Source organism: Trichoplusia ni, chromosome 7 (genome assembly GCF_003590095.1).
Source record: "Trichoplusia ni isolate ovarian cell line Hi5 chromosome 7, tn1, whole genome shotgun sequence".
NCBI classification, from domain to species: Eukaryota; Metazoa; Arthropoda; class Insecta; order Lepidoptera; family Noctuidae; genus Trichoplusia; species Trichoplusia ni.
The window spans coordinates 5,484,072-5,503,764 of NC_039484.1; the positions used below are offsets into that span (position 1 = coordinate 5,484,072).

The following is a 19,693-nucleotide window of genomic DNA, read 5'->3' on the forward strand; positions in this document are numbered from 1 at the left end:
TGGGCTTACCATTCCTAAGATCTGAGGATTTGTCTCCAGTAGTTAAACTTCTAGGAAAAAGACTAGAATTGAAACCGATTATATATTGAGAATAAAGTAGTTAATTATTTATAGACGGGAAAAAACAGTGTAAGAGATCTTTTTACGAGTGTCGTTAAAGACCAGATGGTTTCAATGAAGTGACCAAAACATGAAAATCGGAAGAAAGAGAAAATTTTCTTCTTTTTTTTTGAGGAATTTAGTCCAAATCTCTATACCTAACATAAAGATAGTGAGTGATACACGAAGAAGGTCGAATACCACATTTGATTCCCTTAGTTTACATGAATAGTTTATAGCGTTTCAGCGCTCAATCGTAAGAAACCTTCACATATACGTCGGGTTGGGTTAACAGATTTTTACATAGACATACAGATGTATAGATATATACCTAAAGCCCTCTAAAGCTTTCATCCGTTGAGAAGTAAAGTAAACCTCGGAATAAACCTGTTTGAAGCGATATGCCCAGTAAAGTAGAATTGTTTGAAACTCCTTTAAGTAATTGTTTATTGGATTAAAGAGATCTTTAAAGTAATTTCTTAAATTGAGGATCTAAGGAGTTTAGTTATAAAGTGATTAAATTGTTATAAATGTTGTGTTTAAAAAATTTGCGATCATCTTTTAAAAATGCCTCAATATTAACTCTACTTTTTTAATATGATTTTTAAAATCAATTATTAAAAACGTCCATTTTGTTTAGTTTTTTTTTCATTCTCTTGTAGGTACAAGTGGCATTTAAATATAACTGTGGTGTATTTAAACATTTAATTGTACTTAATTGGCGGTAAGCTGTAGTGGTGAGCTGTTTGAAAACTTAACCACGTGTTAATGTTAAGTAACATTAAACCCATGTGAAAAATTGTCAATCGAATGTTAAGGAACTCGGTGAAGATTGATGACTTGATTGATCGAAGTGTCTGGAGAAAAATGGGTTTTTAAAAACGTGTTAAAGATAAGTTAGTGCTTGCAGTACTTGTGCCTTCGGAGGTTTTAAGTGTTGTCTTGAACTTGTCTGAACATATATTAACGAAAAAAGGGGACAAACAATTACAATATAAGCCTCCTTGGTAACTAAAGATCATGAATTTTGTAAGAGTCTATTAGAAAATAGCAAACAGTGATCTATGTTCTAGAAATAAGTTTAAAGTATTTTTAGATTCTAAAACTGGGGAAGCTATTCCTCATACTTTATGCAATCAGAGCTTTCGGCTAAAAATATACGAAACAAATACAGTTCACTTTTCTACTACAGTTTTGTAGAGTTTAATATTTCAGTATAAACTTTCGCGTCTGTTTTCACTATGTATCTTATATTTCAGAATTTTCATCTATTTCCTACTCTTACCGGGAATTTATTCACAGCTCCTGTTGAAATTTCATTCATTCCATATCTTTATCAGATTTGCCGTCTAACATTTTGCGTAGGCGGTCACTTGAAATACTTTTCTCGTTTTATTTTTATGAATAAAATGTTTTTATTTCAGAGGGTTTTAACGTTAATCTCGACCTCGAATGTCTACAACAAATGTTTATTTATTTTATAGGGATACAAACAAAACGAAAATAGAATATCATAGAAGGATTATGTCATTTTGGAAAGGTATCGAAACTACATTTCGGAAACTATAACCTAAAAAACAAAAAAGCGAGAGAATCTGTTTTAAAATAATTTAATTTTAATATCATAATACTATTAAACACCAATAAGAATTGAAAAACGATTATCCAGCAAAAAAATGATTTTGGAATTTCATCTACGAAGAAAAACGCTCCAAAATTATCTCTACCTATCAACCCTAACTTAATCTTCTATCTCACAACTGAACAATACGAACTTACTAAATCACATTTGTTTAGGAGACTGAATCCCTGCGATAAGCACACCTATACCTACCGCCGTGATATTGCTGTGTCAGTTAGGTGGCTGACGTGGGCTGATATGTTGTTTCATTAGTTGCTGTCTAACGAGATTCATGAGCATGCTTACAAGTAATTACGGATTTGTTTTGGTTAGATGTGGGTAGGTTAGGTTTGAGATACTTTGTAGGTAGAGTTTGGATAGCCGAGTGTAGGTTAGAGAGGTTGAAACCCACTGCGAGATGTTTCGTATGCCACGGTTTGATTTTTCTGTTCGGAAAACACTTGTTCTGGGTTTTAATGTTTCTGAAACCCTGTCGCAAGGATAAAATTCCTTAGTGCGGAAGATGTTTAAAAAGAGGCGTTATGAGGAAAATTGTATGAATCAGTGAGATAAGTTGTAGAGATCAGAATATAAACTACTCAACGCTACGAAACGTAGTTTACTGTTAGAACTGCAGTATAATTACTTTAAGACGCGACGTGGCGGTAGAGATTTAGATAGGCAGTCGCTCTTATAAATAGAGCCTGAACTGAATCTAGACAAACTGGAAGTCTCCAAAATAGCTTTTGAATAGACTAGCTACGCTAACTAGACTCGAAGCTGGTAATCAGGAGTTGTGTCTGACGCTTCTAAATTTAGGGTTAAGATAAAATTCGACGATCTGGAACAGTCGTTGTAAAATAACTTCTTGATTCCAAGAGGCCTACGTCTTGCGAATGTTGAAAAGAGATGTCGTTCTACGCCGTGTATTGCGCTGTCCCGCTTAAAAAATGACAATATTACTTTAAATCGTGGTCGCAGACCCTAAGGGGCAGTATATATCTGCATACAGTTATAAAACAATGTTGTAAGCCCTAAAAGTCCAATAACACGGTGCATTTATCTTATCAACAACAATACATGTAAAAAGTCTGCAAATTCAGAGAATGCTTACTCAACGTATAGGTACGGTCAGAAACAAAAACGGTTGAAACTGTAATGTACTTACAAAAACTTTTAGTAATAAAAGAGGTTGATATCAAAAATGTAGATACAACTCACTAAATACTAAGTCATTGTAAAGTTCTCCACTTTTTTCTGTATTCCATGAGGGTTCATAAGGGAATCAAATGTGGTTTCTCTTACTATTTAAAAGAGAGATGGCACTCTACAAATTGTAAGGTCCTGTCGCTTCTACAGCCGCAAGTTTTAACAGAATGAAGAACATAAAGGTAAATAACAAAGTTATCTTACACATATCAAGTACTCATTCACACTAACACTCGTCGAAAGCCAATGACGCGAATAACAAAATATTCTCTCGATAAAATGTTTGTAAAAAGAGAATATTTTGGTACTTAGAATTTAAGTAGGTTATACATAGACACTAAGTTTAGGTCTCCTAATCTAAAAATAGCTTTTTGCGTTCATTCATCACACGTTGACAAGAGCTTGGAGGAAATTTAGTTTAACGCCCACATTGTGAATGTTATCATTTTTCAATGTACAGATATAGAGAACTATCTGCACTTTATTTATTGAAGCTTTCGGGTATTTTTACAAATTGCACGCAGATAAGTATTTATCTATAGTAATTGTTGTATTTTTTCCTGAACATCATTCTTCAACGAAAGTTTAAAATTTATACAACAGGATAATAATTGTGGTAACGAAAAATAAGGTACTTATAAAATAAATAGAATTCAGCAGAAAAGGATAAATTGCTCGTAATATTTATCACATCTTTATCTAAATTAAAAAGCTATTTACAATCCTTTAATAACTTCAAAAAGGAAAATTAATCAGAAATAAAATATACCAAAGTAAGAAAACCTCACTATAAATAAACTAAAAGCTAACAACCTTTTAGAAAACTTAATCATATCTTGTTTTTCTTGTTTTCATATTTTCACCACACTCAATCAACAAAGATCTCCGTAAATGCGGATCCCTTTCAAGCATATTTATTCAGAGAGATATTTTTAATCATTTCGGTGTAGCCTTAAAAGCTTCGTAATTAGTAATTAGAGAGTCTCTTTGAATGGAATATTATTTATACTCTCTTTGGTTAAAAGCCACAAAGTGACCTAATTAGTTCCAAAAATAATATTTTGCGTTTCGATCCCTATGTTTAAGAATTTTCGGGGAATTATTTGATCTGAAGGAATAGTTAGTTAGACTTAGAAGTCCTACGCTAAGAAAATGTCAATTTTTATATTAAATTGCGCGAGTTAAGCTAAAGTGAATGATTTTACTATTTGTACAAGGCCTACTACCATCCTTAAATATAAGATTATTGCAGTTAAGGAATCAAAACACCGTGAAACTAGTTAATTGATGTGGGAAAAGCTGTTGATGGTACTCGTATACTATAATCTGCTGCTTTGTTGCCTCTCTTTCACACTCAAGGGTATAATAAAATACGTATAAATTTAAATGTGTGTTAAGTACATACATCACGAGTCAAATCATTAGCTTCCTAAACATTTTACTAAATCACGTAACGGAGTACTTGAAGCCGTGTGTTTTATAAATGAGAAAAGTTCAATATTGGAGCGCTCGTGTGACTCCAAAGAGAAGTGGTTTCTGAAGATAAAACGGTACGTAATGCTTGTTTCAATGCTCCCTACGTGTCTGTTCAAATTGTTAGCTGGATTCAGGTTTACTGTCTAAGATTTGAACATGTATTTTTATCTATATTGTAGGTTTTAAAGAACAATGGCCGGTTTCTATGTAAGGATGCTTCTGAAAACTAAGGGTGGTATCGCATGAATATATTGGTATGTTTCTATTCTTTAGTATGTCATGTTTTGTTCGTGCCAGAATTTTAGAGGCCCTTGTGTAACGTTTAATCGAAATTGCGTAACGATCCTTTGGATCAGGTCTGTCTAAATTTAATTAATACATTAAATGCGACACAGGTTCTCAATAATGATTCCCAACCGGAAAAAAAAACAAAAGTTGTGAACAAATTGATGGTGTTTTAGGTTCCTAAGTTCATATGGAAAGTGCCAGTCTATATACTTGATTAATAAGCCAATCTTATACAAACCTAAACACACCATACCCACTCCTGCAAAAACCCTGATAAATCCGCATATTTCTCGTTGTTTGTATAACATATAGAGTTTATCATTAAAAACAATTGCCTTCATTGATGATGGTTAAGCAAATGTTTTTTATTACGTGATAAATTGAATCGATTTCACACCTAAACGGAGTCGAGCCAATTGTCGAATTAACGACTTCCAATAAAAATATTAACAGTGCCATAAAGTGGGTATAAACATATTTATTTTTAGTACGCGTCAGTATGAGCTGCTTCTGGAGCAAATTCATGACGTAGGGATATTTGGAATTGATATTGTGTGAAACTTTTATTCACGTCTAATAGATGTGGTGGTATAGATACATACTGTGTAAATTCATAAACAACTATACCTAAACTTGAGAAGTGGACTTGAAAGTTTAGGTAGGGAATTAATACTAAAAGAAATGCCAACTGCTTACTTTTCTCCGCTCAGAAACAGACGCACGGTCTTATAGTAGATACTCTCAGGGTTTGACGTAGCTTTTATGTAATTAAAAACAACCCTCCCCAAAAATAAATAACAGTTTTGACAACAAAATAGCTGCAACGAATCTTCTTTCGTAAATCAGATAATCCGATCATCGTTCATTTTTTCACCGAACGTTAAAACGTAAAAATATTTACAAGTGAAAAAAGATTCAAGTTTTTAATATTTCGAGGCAGTAATCGAACATTCGCGAGTTAAAACTTAATTAAAAACACTTTTCAGTCAACATCCCGCCAATCCACCAATCACATTTACTATAAAACGTATGTCAGATCTTTTTCATTTATTTCAATGGAATTTGACTCTTAATAATATCGAATATTTCGTTACAAGAGTTAAGTCGATAGTTGGTTATTGAGTAAAGAATTATGAAATTGAATGGTGAACAATTTAAGTGGATTATCTGGGTTGTTTCCTCGTATACCTCAATGTGTAAGCTTAGTTTGTAAGAGCCAAATTTCAATAATCTAACTCTTTTTTCGTTTAATTTTCAAACGTATTTACGGCAGAGATATCGTTTTTTTTACAAAAACTAAATTTCTTGTGTACATTAATTGAATTTTTATTTCTACCCTCACTTTGCCTAAAGACACGTTTTTGAGAGTGGTCAAAATACACATCATTTAAACATACTAATTCTTAACTTAAATCTAAACCAAGACAGACAAAGCGCTTCAAATGTAACTAACTACACCCAAACGTATCGTTTGCATTTTACAATAATTCACAAGATGTTACTCTCGCCTATAACTCAAGAAGTTAAATTTGTTAATTATAAAAGTTTTGCTACAAGTAGGCTCTTGGCAGTCGCCGTCAAACTTACGATCTAAAGTGTAAATGTTGCGAAGTTACCGTAGCAGTTATATCACGTTGATTTTGTATTACTCTGTTAATATTTAACTTTATGTCTAGTGAAATACATGTTTGCTTCATATTTTTATGCAGTAATTCAATAACTGTATATACGAACTACACAGCATATAATGACGTGTTTAATTCTCGCATTGTCTCATTAATCCACTTGAAAATGACAAGGATACAGTCTCATGATAGTTAAGGGTGACTTTTAACTGACAGCTCATGAAAATGGAGTTTAAATGTGTTAGGTAATATACTTCTACCCACATATTGTAGTTTATACGATCACGTAGGTTTGAATTCCCGGCATCGAATGCAAGCAATCATGTCTTTTTTTATTCATTTGCGTATAACAAAGTAATTATTACATACTAAAAACGGTAAAGGCAAGCATCGTAAGAAAACCAGCACAAGTGAGAATTTTGCAAGGGTATATTCAGGGGCCTACGGGCGGATGACTCGCTGTCACCAGGTTGTAAATCAACCATGTTGAAAGTAGGAAAAGAACACGTGATTATAACAAAAAAGTGAATATTTTGAATCGCAAAACATAATGTCGTAATGTTAAGCCTTATATAACACTAGCCGTTGCCCGCGACTTCGTCCGCGTGGTTAGAAGATAGAAGTTATATTTATATCTGCCCTTTTTTTCCACATTTTCCATTGTATCTTCGCTCCTATTAGTCGCAGCGTGATGATATATAGCCTAAAACCTTATTCGATGAATAGTCTATTCAACATAAAAATAATTTTTCAATTTGAACCAGTAGTTCCTGAGATTAGCGCGTTCAAACAAACAAACAAACTCTTCAGCTTTATATATTAGTTAATATTAGTATACATAGATTTACAAGAGACCGCGGCTTTAACTTAACGTTCCCTTTTATACCAACGACAGTGTTTGAGAATTCTCATTAGAGGATAGTTAGAAATTACCTACTTCAAGTAGAGAGTAATATACAAACCGGGATAGAACTTAATTCTGGGTTCCTTGAAATGTGTGCGTAAAACAATTAGGGCGCACTACGCATGAATGTGGCCTATACAAATATGTCCCACAAATTTATTTTTTAGTTAGTGTTTTCGGTATATACTATTCAAATGGTAAATTTTCTTGAGAAAAGGTCAGTGGTTGTCAATCCCAGCCTTTTTTAGGGAAACAGTGAAAGATATTAAAACAAAAGACGAAGCGGTTTTACAAAAATCTTTATATAATCGAATAAATTTTCCCCAACCTCGTATTTTCGCTATTCTTTATCTACAGATACTGCTGAACGAAGTAAAATCGAAATATCAAAAAGATAACCGGACGAAACGATTGCGAGCGCTTCCAATAAAAGCTCTTTAGAATTCAAGCTTTTTTCAATACCTCTCCATTCGACAGATCCACGCATAACGAACTTTTCAGACATTTTAATTAATAGCAAAATTGTTTTTCATATCAGAAAAGGAAGTACGAACGTTGTCTGTTTGTTTTATCTATTATTTCGTATGTGATAAGTCGTTGAACTGTTTTAATGTGGGTACAATAACAATATTTAATTGGTTTGACTCTGTTAGCAATTTGAAGCTACTAATTGAAGATGTCTGGTCTTTAATGAGGGGTCTTTTAAATGAATTGATAATGTCAATATGAGAGCAAGTAGGCTCATAATAATAAGAACAAAAAACAACATGTCAGAGAAATTTTACTTTTCTTTACAGTGTAAGATGGTTTTATATAAGGCTCCCTTTTTACCATGTTTCAGTAATAAAAAAGCCTGAGAAACGGTGGTGGGATGATCTAAATTCATATCGCGTGCGCTTGTTCCAGGTGGCCTAGCATAGGGAATCATGGAAGCATTTGGCCAAATCCTCTGTCAAGCAGTGGGATACAAGAATATAGGTGTCTTAAACCACTATTAAATGTTTAAGACGGCAGCGTCATCTTACATGAAACCTCTTAACGAGCATTCGTAATTTCTTTTAAATCTTACTTAATTCCAACCAGTTATTCTCATAAAAAGTAACTAAAACCAACTTATATAGAAGTATCAGGTAAAAGCCATCGGCACGTTCTGGCAGCCGCGTGCCACTCGTCTCCTACAACACTCCACACGAGCCTCCCTCATCAAGTGTTTATGGCGGAAAAACGAGAAAAATATCATTCCAAAAACATATTTAATAAGGCATTCCTTATAAACCTTCAGCACGTTTTGCTGGGACATACTTACTTACCCACATTTTTAGGTTATTTTGTGGCACAGAATTTTAATAAGTGTATTTCATTTTCATCATGGCGTTCATTGGACCAAATATTCCGAGGTATTTGAAAGGGTGCTTAATTTAATCCGTTTAATGCTGATTATTTGACTATCGTCTCTTTTAAAGACGAAAAATTTGTCATGTTGTCTTTATTGCTGATAAATGAAATGTAGAGACAAATAGACATTTATGAAGGTCACATTGTACTCTTGCCTGTTAAATAGTTCTTATAATCGTAACAGCGAGTCGAACTTAAGACGCAGTAGTCTATAGATAAGAAATGAAATTGAGTGAATAATAATTTAGAGTATTTTTTAAATTTTATATTGTTGGCAACTGAAATTCATCTTTTGTTAAAATAACAACTTTCAAGCCGTCGAGGTTCATGAGATACAGCCTGGTGATAGTCAGACGGACAGACAGGTGCGTCGCTAATAGGGTTTTACCCTTTGGGTACGGAACTTTTAAAAACAGATCATGGAACTTAATATCGGATTTAACTTTAAATATTCCTGGAGGTTTTCCGAATTTGGAAGTTAATGTATTCCAATTCTGGAATATGTAGAGCACGTGCAGAATACTTATGAGATGCAACAAATGCTCAGGTCACCGGGTTTATACGGAAGACTGTATTATGAGGGAGAAAGAAGTTGGTAGAAGGAAGGTAATCTCCGATACATCGACTATTCAGATATCATTTCAAGTAACAATACTTTCAATTGTCTTGCCATCTATTGTAGTCTATGATCTCATCAAACATTGATCAGCTTACTAAGATTATCAACGTAAATGTAAGGCTTTCCTGCAATTATTTTGGTTTTCGTAATGTCTCACAGAGCATAGATATTTTGGAACGACTCCCGCAGTAAGGAATTCAATTCTTGTTTCAGAACAAGCATTAGTGGATCACAGAAATGCTTGTCCTACGCGGGGATCGAACCCTTTTTTCCTTTCAATCAGATAGCTGCTACTAACGTTTTGTAGCATCTCTATTGCTCAAATTTTTTGTAGGATTTATATATGAGCAGCAACAAAAACCCATTTCAAGTAGAATAAATACCTTGAGAATAATATGACTCGACGTTTTAAGGAAAAGTTCCGGGTAAACTTTTGACGCGACAATAGTAGGACCTAAACGGATTACTTTCCAGAAGTTCTGAAAGTAAAAAAAAAGCTTTTTCTCGGTGGTCGGCGCCATTACGCCACAAGTTGTGACTACAAACTTTAATGTTTTGAGCCAGCATGTCACTATTGTTCATAGTTCGTACAACTTTATATTACATATTACACAGGCGAAACTTTCTACGTGTAAAATAAAAACTCATTACAAAGGACGTTTTCGTGAAAATGTAAAAAACGTACAAGTGATCATAATGTGTGTGAAGTGAGGATGAATATTGATTTAGGTTGGACAGGGCTCTTGAAATGGATCGGAAAAGGCTATCAAATCGCTTAACCCACGGATCACGCCCTTCACCTACAAGTGGAACAAGTTCGAGATCAAAGGCAGTTCGAATTAAAATCGGGACGATGACTATTTGACGTATACGACTGTAGAGGTTTTAAAAGCAAAGTGAAAATCATAGAAGTTGTATGGGGCCGTTTCCAATCTTCATTTAAATACAGCCAACATCAGAAGTCGGTTCTCTCAATTCGATTACCAAAATCCCCGTATTTTTCAGTACTAAAAATCAGTCAATCCACTAAAAAAAAGGTTCTTAATTCGCAGATATTTTTTTTGTTCCTGATTCCTAATGTACCTCATAACTTCGGACTGGATAAACCAATTTTATTGAATCTCTTTTTTTTTAACTTAAAAATTAATAAAATAATTAATAGGTTTGGCTCAGTGGCTTTTATTAGAAAAAGGTTGTATGTATTCATTGTTAAAAAAATAATATTTCTTAATAGCACAACGACAACTCAATGAATTCGGTTTCGTACGATTGTTTTTGTAATCTGATTTCCTTCCTTACCATATATTAGATTTCTACAGCCATAAAAACGTTTCTCATTAGTGATTCATAAGTTAGCAATAAGTTCAACAGGTCTAACGCTAGAAAGCTGTACAGCGCGCTTTGAACACCACCTGTCAAGCCTGGACGCTGGCTTCGCGCCAAACTGACGCCGGTAATGGCGTCAAACTTCAAATTGCCACAAAACTGATTACAGCACCCAACTACCCGTTCTAGGCGTTTATTAACAAGGTGACAACGAATTTGATATTATTTTGTAGATTTATTACTGGCGTAGTTATATAAATTCCTTAAAAAGGTGTACATAGACATGGCTGGGCGGCTTCTTACCAGTTTAAATTACGAAAAATCTAAGGATTTTTGTGAACGTATATTACATTTATAGAGTTCGTAACATACTTTTATAGTTTGTTTCCTAGAAGTAAGAATACTTATGAGGGGTTATTCAAAAGGTGAGAGGATATTTTTCATGTAAAAATGTCTGCCCAATTTATTTTTGAAGTATTTTTTTCTGCCCAGGGAATAGGTTCCAAACTTCTCATTAAAATAAATGCAATTCGGACAAAGCATTCCCAAAAACTACAGGTGATTCACATAAAATCGTTATGTCGATATTTTTATCAGTGCAATTTGCAATTAGGTCCTATTCAATTGCACTACAGACAGAATAACAATAGACCCGGCAATCAGACAATAGGTTAATCTGATCTGTTCTCCTGCATTGCAGTGCCTGTACCATGAGTTCTTAAAGCGGAACTGTTGCCATTGTGGATTAGAGACGCAACTACGCGAAATGAAATATTCTGCTTCGCTTCCACATGCAACCATTCTGCTTCAAAAGCTCTTGGTACAGGGACAGGTAGGCTTCTCCCACGGTAATGACCTGTTTCCCGTTTTCACGCCTACAATTCGTACAATTAATGCGTTCGGCATATTAATTAAGCTACTGTTATCATCCCAAAATCTGAATTACTATAATTTGTGAGACGCCTGATTGATTGCAGTCCAGTAAAGTAACTAATATAAAAGACATACCATTTATAGACTTACAAAAGTTATTCAACGCTCTAAAAAAAGGTGTGAATTACAAACTGTATTTCCAAAGTAACATAGTCATAATATAAAAAAAGAAAAGAACTTCGGATAAAACTGAAAGGATGGCAATTGGCACGCCAATAAAGAACAAGTTGTTTAAGGGGTCGCCGCCATATTCCCATGAAATATGAGGATCCTTGCCAAGCATGGAAGTGGGACACGAAAAAACATTCACCCCGATCTAAGTCCTCGTTTTGATATAATGCCAACGCCAAGATTTGGCACAGGATGGCTCCGTCTAGACTAGACCGATATAAAGGATATTTTCCCAGCCAACCGAGGTCACTAGAAATAACACATGTCATATCAGTCGTTAAACAATATTTATTAGCATCAATTATATATTTTTTTCTTAATATATAAAGGGCTTTTCTCGTTTTCTTTGAAGAGTTAATGGGCTGGTTATTTTGAGATAGCTGGTTAGATGACATGCAGCACTTTAAAAAAATATTTATTATACGTTAGCATTTCAAAATGGGTTCTGCCTTAATATTTATAATATTCCAATTTTAGATGCTAAATTAGTACAGTAGTTATATGGCCGTGGAAAGATATATTCCTTGATAAATTGGAATGTTGTCTTCAAAAAATACTTATTTAAAGTATCTAACAAAAATCCCAAACATAAAATTCTACATTTTTATTCTACTGCGCTTACAATGCAGCATGTAAAATCACGGCTTAAAGTTTGGCTTAAACACTAAAAGGCAGCATACTGCCTGATATATTACAAAAAGCTGCGGATTTCTCCGAAATCGCAAATCTTCTGCTCGCAACCCGAACTGCGCATTGTAGAGATGGACGAAAAACAATGCTGCAACATCGTCCGCACGTCCTTCGAATTAGCTAAACATGGTCCATTATACCATATTGACCCAAATGGATTAAATCCTTCTGATCTTGGGATTGTTCCAAGATCACAAAACTCGGAACAAAAGATCTACAAAATCTTTTTATTTCGTACTTTCCATTGGACAATCCTATTAGGAGATTTAGCATTTTTATAAGAAATGTTCAAGAAGTGTTGGGAAAAATATCTCGTTCTCAAGAAAATTAAGTGATTTTCTGAGTAACAATGCTTCAGTTACACAATTGGAAGGGTTAAAAAAACCTAAAGCAATAAATCGTGCGGCGGAATAACTTTCAACAAAAAATGTAATGTCGTCCCTGGCAGCTTTATTAAAATGTTCGAGCCTGGGTTTATCGCATATCTTAAATTACTACTCTTTAATTAATATTACGGAATCCGGCTTTACAGAACAGTCATATTTTAAGAAAGTTTCATAGACATTCCGATCGATGTTAAAATATTTTATGTCTGATATTTATCAGTTAGCCGGAGAAACTTCATTTATTCCATTTCCTTATCACTGAAGTTGGACGACTCTCGAAAATTATATTAAAGAAGCCAAGTTGGACGTTAAAGTAATTACTAACTACCCTAATTTTCAATAAGAAAATTGCTCTTACCAACTTAATTATTACGTTACTATTCTCATTTACCCAGTCTTAAACATCATCACTATCATTCACTCGAGTTATTTCTGTTAACCACATTAAAACTGCCGAAACGGATCTTTCTCCCGCGACGCTACTATCGACCGTACCACATTGACACGATGAATTGCTCTGTCCTATTTCAATCTGGCAATTTCTGTTTGCGAAGCCTAGATTAACTCACAGACAGACTTCTTAAAGCAAGTTAAATTAAAATTAACTTGTTGGAAATGAATGGCGTGATTGCGCTGTCATTTCAACAAACTAAGAAAAGTTGGATGCATTTCCAGAGTGGTCTTGTTTTAAACTAGTTGTAGACGCGGTTTCGCTCGAAAGCAAAGTTTTAGCTCTCAAAGATGAAAGCAATGATGTAATTTAAGTAATTCCTTTGTTCCTTTGACTTCGGAGAATACCTTTTTCCTTTAATAATGTTAAGTATCGTTATATCTTTTCCCTATTAATTATTCAAAAGCTGGAGAGCCCGAACGGCCCAGTTTAGCCTAATTGTTATAAGCTCTTACGTCCTTACGTATACATTATGTAAACGAGCGTATTCAGATACTATCCTGTTTAAATATCATGAAGCAGAAATGTACTAAGATGAGAAGACTTCAGATAAAAAGCTAATTTGCAGTAGAAGTTCTGAGATGATTGAAGATTGCAGCAATCTCGAGGAAGGACTAATGGCAAGTCTAGAAACGTTTGCTCTCGAAGTTTCCTAGCCGGATTAAATATATCTGTCGTAGTCGCAGTATCAGATTTAGATCTATTCTGACGGACAATCGTGATTTGCCCGTCACTCTAGAGTTGCGATCGACAGGCCAATTTCGGAACTCGATGAGAGGAAAATCTTTTAAGAAGTTGATTCAAGAACTTATCTCTATCGGCGGTTTTTGACATAGTGCTATTAATTTATCGTGTAGTATACTCGCTACTTAGTTATTTATTGTAAAAGATATTATTTGGACAATAAATGAAATGTTCTTACTAGGTGTCTATTTTTATCTGACTACCACGTGCAAATAATGTGACTACAAAGGGAAAATAATGTTTTCTCTGATAAAAATGAATAAATTATCATGTACATAATAGCAAACGTATGAAAGAAAAATATTTCACACCTATTTAAACCACAATGAAATTAATTTTAACCACATTGCGGTAGCTAATTGACTCGAATTTAATGTGGTTCAGATAAATCATAATATACCTAAGTTTACACTTCCTAGCAAATAATAAAATCAAAATTTAAGGTTTTATTTAATTATACTTGAAAGACACCCTTGTCATGTTACTTTTTTTCCAAACGGTTCGTATTGTCTGTAACATCAAATCGACTTCGTAAGGTTAATCAATAAAAATGTAACATCAATACGCTGCAATACAAAACCCTGCTCCATTGACCTCACACCAATGAATGTAAGAATTTTCGGAGCATGCGTATGATGTAAGCGATACAAATCTCTTGTAAAAGAAACCGCGTAATAGGTGCTACGAACTCTGAGTCATGTAGCTATACCGTTGATTTTGTCTATCCCAAGATAATATATATAAACTGGAAGAAACATCGAAGAATATAACATGACTCATTGTGTACATTTTGGTACAAACTAAAATTCCCTAACACATTCCAGGCGGCAATAATTAACTGATTTAATCGTGGGCGTTGTTGCTTTTGTCGAACTTGGCAATTTACTGCTGCAAGCTTTTAATACCTGTGATAACTGTCGTGAAAATAATGTCGTAGAATGTAGAGTAAATAGTCTCGCCTGATTTTAAGTTTATCAGATAGAAATGGGTCAAAAATGTTTGTTGGAAGTAAAGCAGGAAAGTATCAAAGATAACAATAGGGAAGTTTTAAAAAGTATTTAATAGAGTTATGCTTTTAAAATAGGTTGGTTAGTTTAGAGATCTAATAGGTGAATTTCATAGCATCTAAAAGGAAGTATTGATTGAGTTTAGGAGATTATTAAGAGAGTTTAGAAAATAGGTTAAGCGAGAAAGTGTTGACTAACCTGGTTCTCTTGGTTGAGCAGTTTCAGTTGGTCGTTAATAAGGCTGTACTTGGCGCTCTCTTCTTTTCTCAGTGCCCGCTCCTTCTTCAGCTCAGGGCTCCAGAAGGTTTTAATGCTATGCATGCTGGAGCCGAGTTTCTGGTTGGTCAATTCCAGTTCTTTCTTAAGGTTTCCCAGTTCCCTTTGAAGATCGGAATTCTGAGATTGCAGCTCTCCAAGGAAGAGGGGGGGTGGCTCGCGTCGGTAGTACTCCTCCTCGGGGGGCGGCGGCGGAGCGTACGAGCGGTCATAGTCGCGCTCGAGGGATTGGTAGCGGAGAGGACGAGGGCGCGCGCGGTGGTGAGCGCCGGCCGAGGCCGAGCGGCCTCGCTCGTCGGGCGCCGGCGAGGGCTCGTCATCTCGCGTGAGGTAGGGGCTGCGGCGGGACGGGCTGCGGTCCACCTGCGGCAGGCGGCCGCGCGTGCCGCCGCCGCCGCCGGCCCAATCCTGCCGGCGCCACTCCTCCCGGCACGGCGGCCGCTCGTCCTCCGCGGCGTACTCGCGGAGATACAGCTTGGCTCGTTTCCCGCGTCAGTGGGAACGCATTGTGCACTGGACTGCGCGACGGATACGCGACCACTGAACGGAACGCCCGCCGCATCGATCGCACTTCGGTTGCGCATGCGCGGTCGACGCACAACTAAGCGGCTCGAGCGCTACCGATTGATTCCCGGCCGGTGTTTGTCGCGCGGCGGGATCGAGGGCGGCCGCGACACTTGCCTTTAATTTAATTAACATGATATTTTTGGATGCCATAGTTCTGAATGACCGACATGGGTTAAGATGGCAGTTTAATGACTCTTAACGTTAAGTAGATAAGGAGGTGTTAGGCAGACTATAGATATACCCATGCATATTATAGTAAACTAAAATGATATCGTAGTGTAGGTGTCAGTCACAAGAAACTAATTGAATTTTCTAATTAAATTCTCCTCAAACTTTACATTTAGGCTACATTGCTGAACGTTTTCATTACATATTTAAGGAGTCATGTTAGATGTTTTCATATAAAATTTAATACCCTGAAATAATTCCAAATCATTTACAAAATTCTGATAACTGTAATACAAAAACAATAAGGAGAAAAAATTATACTTAATTTAACTGCAATTACTCGTAACTTCAGTCCCTCATAAGGGGTCTAGGTAGAGATCTATTTATAGACCTCAGTTTTAAACCACCCATTTCCCTGGTGCCGTGTATTTCAGCGTTTCAGCGCTTAATAAAAGCGGTAGCACGGAGACGGTTCTTATCCCGTGACCCACTTACATTTTTTGTCTCTCTCTCGAGCGCTCAATCAGTGTATTGGCGTCTCTTTTTATAGTAAGGTCGAGTTATGTCGGTCAGAGGCGCTGGTAGCGATCGGGAAGAGTATAGTGATGTGGGATAATGTCGATGGAATATTTCTTATTTGTTTTCTCGCACGTGATCTTGCTTCAAGAATTTCATTTAAACGTTCTTGCCTAAGTAGGTAGTTACGTACGTCTTGAAGTAATCTAATTGTGAGCGAGGTAGTCGGTGTTTTCAGTTCATAATGTAATATTGACGTTAGAATGGTATAGTGCCTGTAGTTTTTCAAAGAGTGTTTATTCTAAAATAGGCAGTTACAATTATTAATCAAAATTTGACGGTTTATACCTATTTGTAAACAAAAAAAGCGCACCACGCAAAATAAATTTGATAAGCCATAAATATTCTGAATTATTAAAAGAAAAACATTTTCCCCTTTCGATTTATTCTATCTTCTTAACTAAACAGAAAAGTTGATAAACCAATATACCTACCATTCTGTTATCTGAAAATAAATTGTGAAATCATCCTCCTTTTCGAAAACCTTGTTTGCATAATATCTAATGGGTATTAAGACGTACATGTCAAAGATACATCGAGTTTCCTCTATCCTATTGTGTTTATTACATTTACAAATAACTGATGAGACCTCATCGACGTATCAGCCAGCACTACGAAATGCGGAGCGTAGGATGAATGAAAAGCGGGGAATCGCAAACAGCGCGCGCCTCGTAAAAATTACACCGTTGTCGTTCCGTAGCGGTCGTTAGTGGCGCCACTGTCGCTATAGCTGCCCTATTGGTTTGCTCAGCACTTTGCGTTTTATGAAATCCTGGTACATCGTTTCAGTTTTACAGTGCGCCAACAAATCCTGTTGATTATTTGCCGTTTGCGACGAGCTGCGTTTAGAGAAATGTAATGGTGGAATGAAAATGGCCGTTTTTTCTGGTTTTCTTTTTTCTGTTATGCTAATTTTGTCTTTTTTGGAAGTTTAACTGGCCAACAAAAACGGGTTTTTAGTTCAGTTTTTCTTCACATTTGATTATTTTTGTGGGAAAATGCTACCTATTCCTATAACATTTGTAAACTAGGTAAGTATGTTATAAAAGGTCTGAACTAATATAATATTGATAAATAAAATGTAACCATTAGTTTTAAACTATATACTAACTTACCTGCCGTCGTACTAGGATCTAACTAATGGATAACTATCCCTTGTAAATAGAAAGCTGCTCCAATGAGAGCCCCAGAAATTTAGGTCGGATGGGTAAATTTAGATAGATTTTCTCTTAGTACCTACTTACCTTGGTGTAAAAAAAAGGAAACAAAGCCAAATTTTGGTACTTAATGACGTATCTACATAAAACATACTTTACTACATAATAAAATACAGCACCGTAGTAAGCTCAGATAACAAAATGCAATAATGAGGTTAAGTGCTTACAACAGGGTTTTCCTCACGTAGTTACACGAATAAATAAAGGTTGGAGTTACTTACAGAGTTTCCAGGATAATTTACAACACAAAGATCTATTTAAAGAAAAAAATTCACTGTATTTTTTTAATTGTAGTTAATTTGGCGCCCTAAGCAAGTTTGACTTTAAGTTTGTCGTTCAAAAATAGATGCAGCAGTATTTTACAGACTACTGATTTAAAAAAATACATCCTCCCAAATCAGTTATTCTGATTTAAAGCTAAAAGATTACTGAAGTCTTTTTTATTCGCAAAATTTGAAATATCGTTATTTTATATGTTCGTCGGCTTCACGGTAACTAACATATTTTGACCGAATTGTAACTTTCTGAACGAAACTCCATTTCGTTTGACATAAATATATTGAGGTTATTTTGTGTTATTGTGTAAAGAAAATATTCAAATTAAAGGATGTCGCTACCTCCAGCAAGTGGTACTGGCAGGTATTTCGCTAAAGCAGCTAAATCCATTCGTTTAATACGCCAAGGATGTACTAACCGGCCATTTTTTCATATATCTGTTACTCACGTAAGTAGCTTCTCAATTCTAGATTGATACTATTAAACCACATTATCAATACGTTAATTTATATCATTAAATTATCAGGTATAATATATATGCACCTGTTTCGTTATTATTAAGAACTGTAGACAAACAAGATTCCTGAATTTATGAGGTTATATTTTTTTTTTCTCAACAGCGAAGACGAATTAACAGTCAGCCAGTGATTGAACAGCTTGGTTCTTACGACCCGATGCCAAACATAAATAATGAGAAGTTAGTCGCTCTTAACTTAGAAAGAATAAAGTATTGGCTTGGAAACGGTGCTCATATTAGTACTCCAGTTGCAGAACTACTTGGTAAGTCAGATTTTTGGCAACACTTACAGCCAGGCAGGACGAATACAGTGCAGTGTAAATTGTTAAGCCTATATTAAATACCTATGGTTGCTTTAATGTGATTCTGTCCATAATCACTTTGTAAGTCGGTTGTCTAATGTATCATCATGTTATTTCTAGCCATACTATAGGACTGACATTCAAATATTTTTTCTACTTAATACTTACAATTCATCGCACAATATATACATTTTTGTGCACTATAAATCAATAATTATAAGAATTTATTGAAGTGCAATTTAGAATATTTTATTTAAGAAAATTAATTACGCTATCTTTAGTAAATTCATCCACCAATTTTTAGCGCATGCATGAACTTATATTCTCAATATCTATTCAATCAAATTAAATAATACTTGGTTTGTTAAACAGGTCTATCTGGTTTCTTACCCATTCACCCGCGCTCCTACATGACAGCTTGGAGAAACAGACGAACAGAGAGAGAGAACTTGGCAAAACTGGAAGCTGAGAAGGCCAAAGAAACTGCTTCAACATAGTTTAGAATAATTTAAAGTACCTGTAGTTAGTAGAGTAAATGTTATTATAATGTAAAATGTGTTTTATTTCATGTACTTATTAACAAATCTTGTGTTGTAGTTTCAAACACCTCACGACACTTCATGTTTTAACAACTTCCATAACAAATTTCATCGATATTGGTCCAGCCGTTCGTGCGTGAAGAGGTACCAAGCATTTACACACATACACGCACACTCGCATACTTTCGCATTTCCGATAATCTTCAATTACTATTATATATTTCCTCATACCATTGTGGAGAGGGTTATATAAGCAATCTGGGACAAAAAATTGTGTGAGGAAAGAACAGTACCTATGCATTAATTAACTT

The 19,693-nt window shown here is 35.1% G+C and overlaps 2 protein-coding genes across 7 annotated transcripts in view; one reads left to right on the forward strand and one right to left on the reverse strand.

Annotated features, from left to right (window-relative positions):
- The window catches only part of LOC113496062 (plectin-like), a 63,584-nt gene extending 48,132 nt beyond the window's left edge, over window positions 1-15,452 (reverse strand). For all 6 annotated transcript variants that reach the window (XM_026875149.1, XM_026875147.1, XM_026875146.1 and 3 more), the window contains exon 1: window positions 15,143-15,452. In XM_026875149.1, the coding sequence (XP_026730950.1) occupies window positions 15,143-15,265 (123 nt within the window). In that variant the 5' untranslated portion in view covers window positions 15,266-15,452. The remainder of the gene's footprint in view (window positions 1-15,142) is intronic.
- Window positions 15,453-18,278: 2,826 nt separating this feature from the next.
- On the forward strand, window positions 18,279-19,397 carry LOC113496066 (probable 28S ribosomal protein S16, mitochondrial). The gene is made up of 3 exons (XM_026875159.1): window positions 18,279-18,472; window positions 18,645-18,804; window positions 19,216-19,397. Exons 1-3 carry the CDS (start codon window positions 18,356-18,358, stop codon window positions 19,338-19,340), a joined length of 402 nt encoding a protein of 133 aa, XP_026730960.1. The 5' UTR covers window positions 18,279-18,355; the 3' UTR covers window positions 19,341-19,397.
- The last annotated feature ends 296 nt before the right edge of the window (window positions 19,398-19,693 follow it).

What these genes read in the sequence shown, in the direction of transcription:
- LOC113496066 (XM_026875159.1), top strand. Translation starts at nt 18,356, where the DNA reads ATGTCGCTACCTCCAGCAAGTGGTACTGGCAGGTATTTCGCTAAAGCA. An exon ending in TTCATATATCTGTTACTCAC is followed by an intron (nt 18,473 to 18,644) that starts GTAAGTAGCTTC and finishes TTTTCTCAACAG; the next exon opens with CGAAGACGAATTAACAGTCA. An exon ending in TCCAGTTGCAGAACTACTTG is followed by an intron (nt 18,805 to 19,215) that starts GTAAGTCAGATT and finishes TTTGTTAAACAG; the next exon opens with GTCTATCTGGTTTCTTACCC.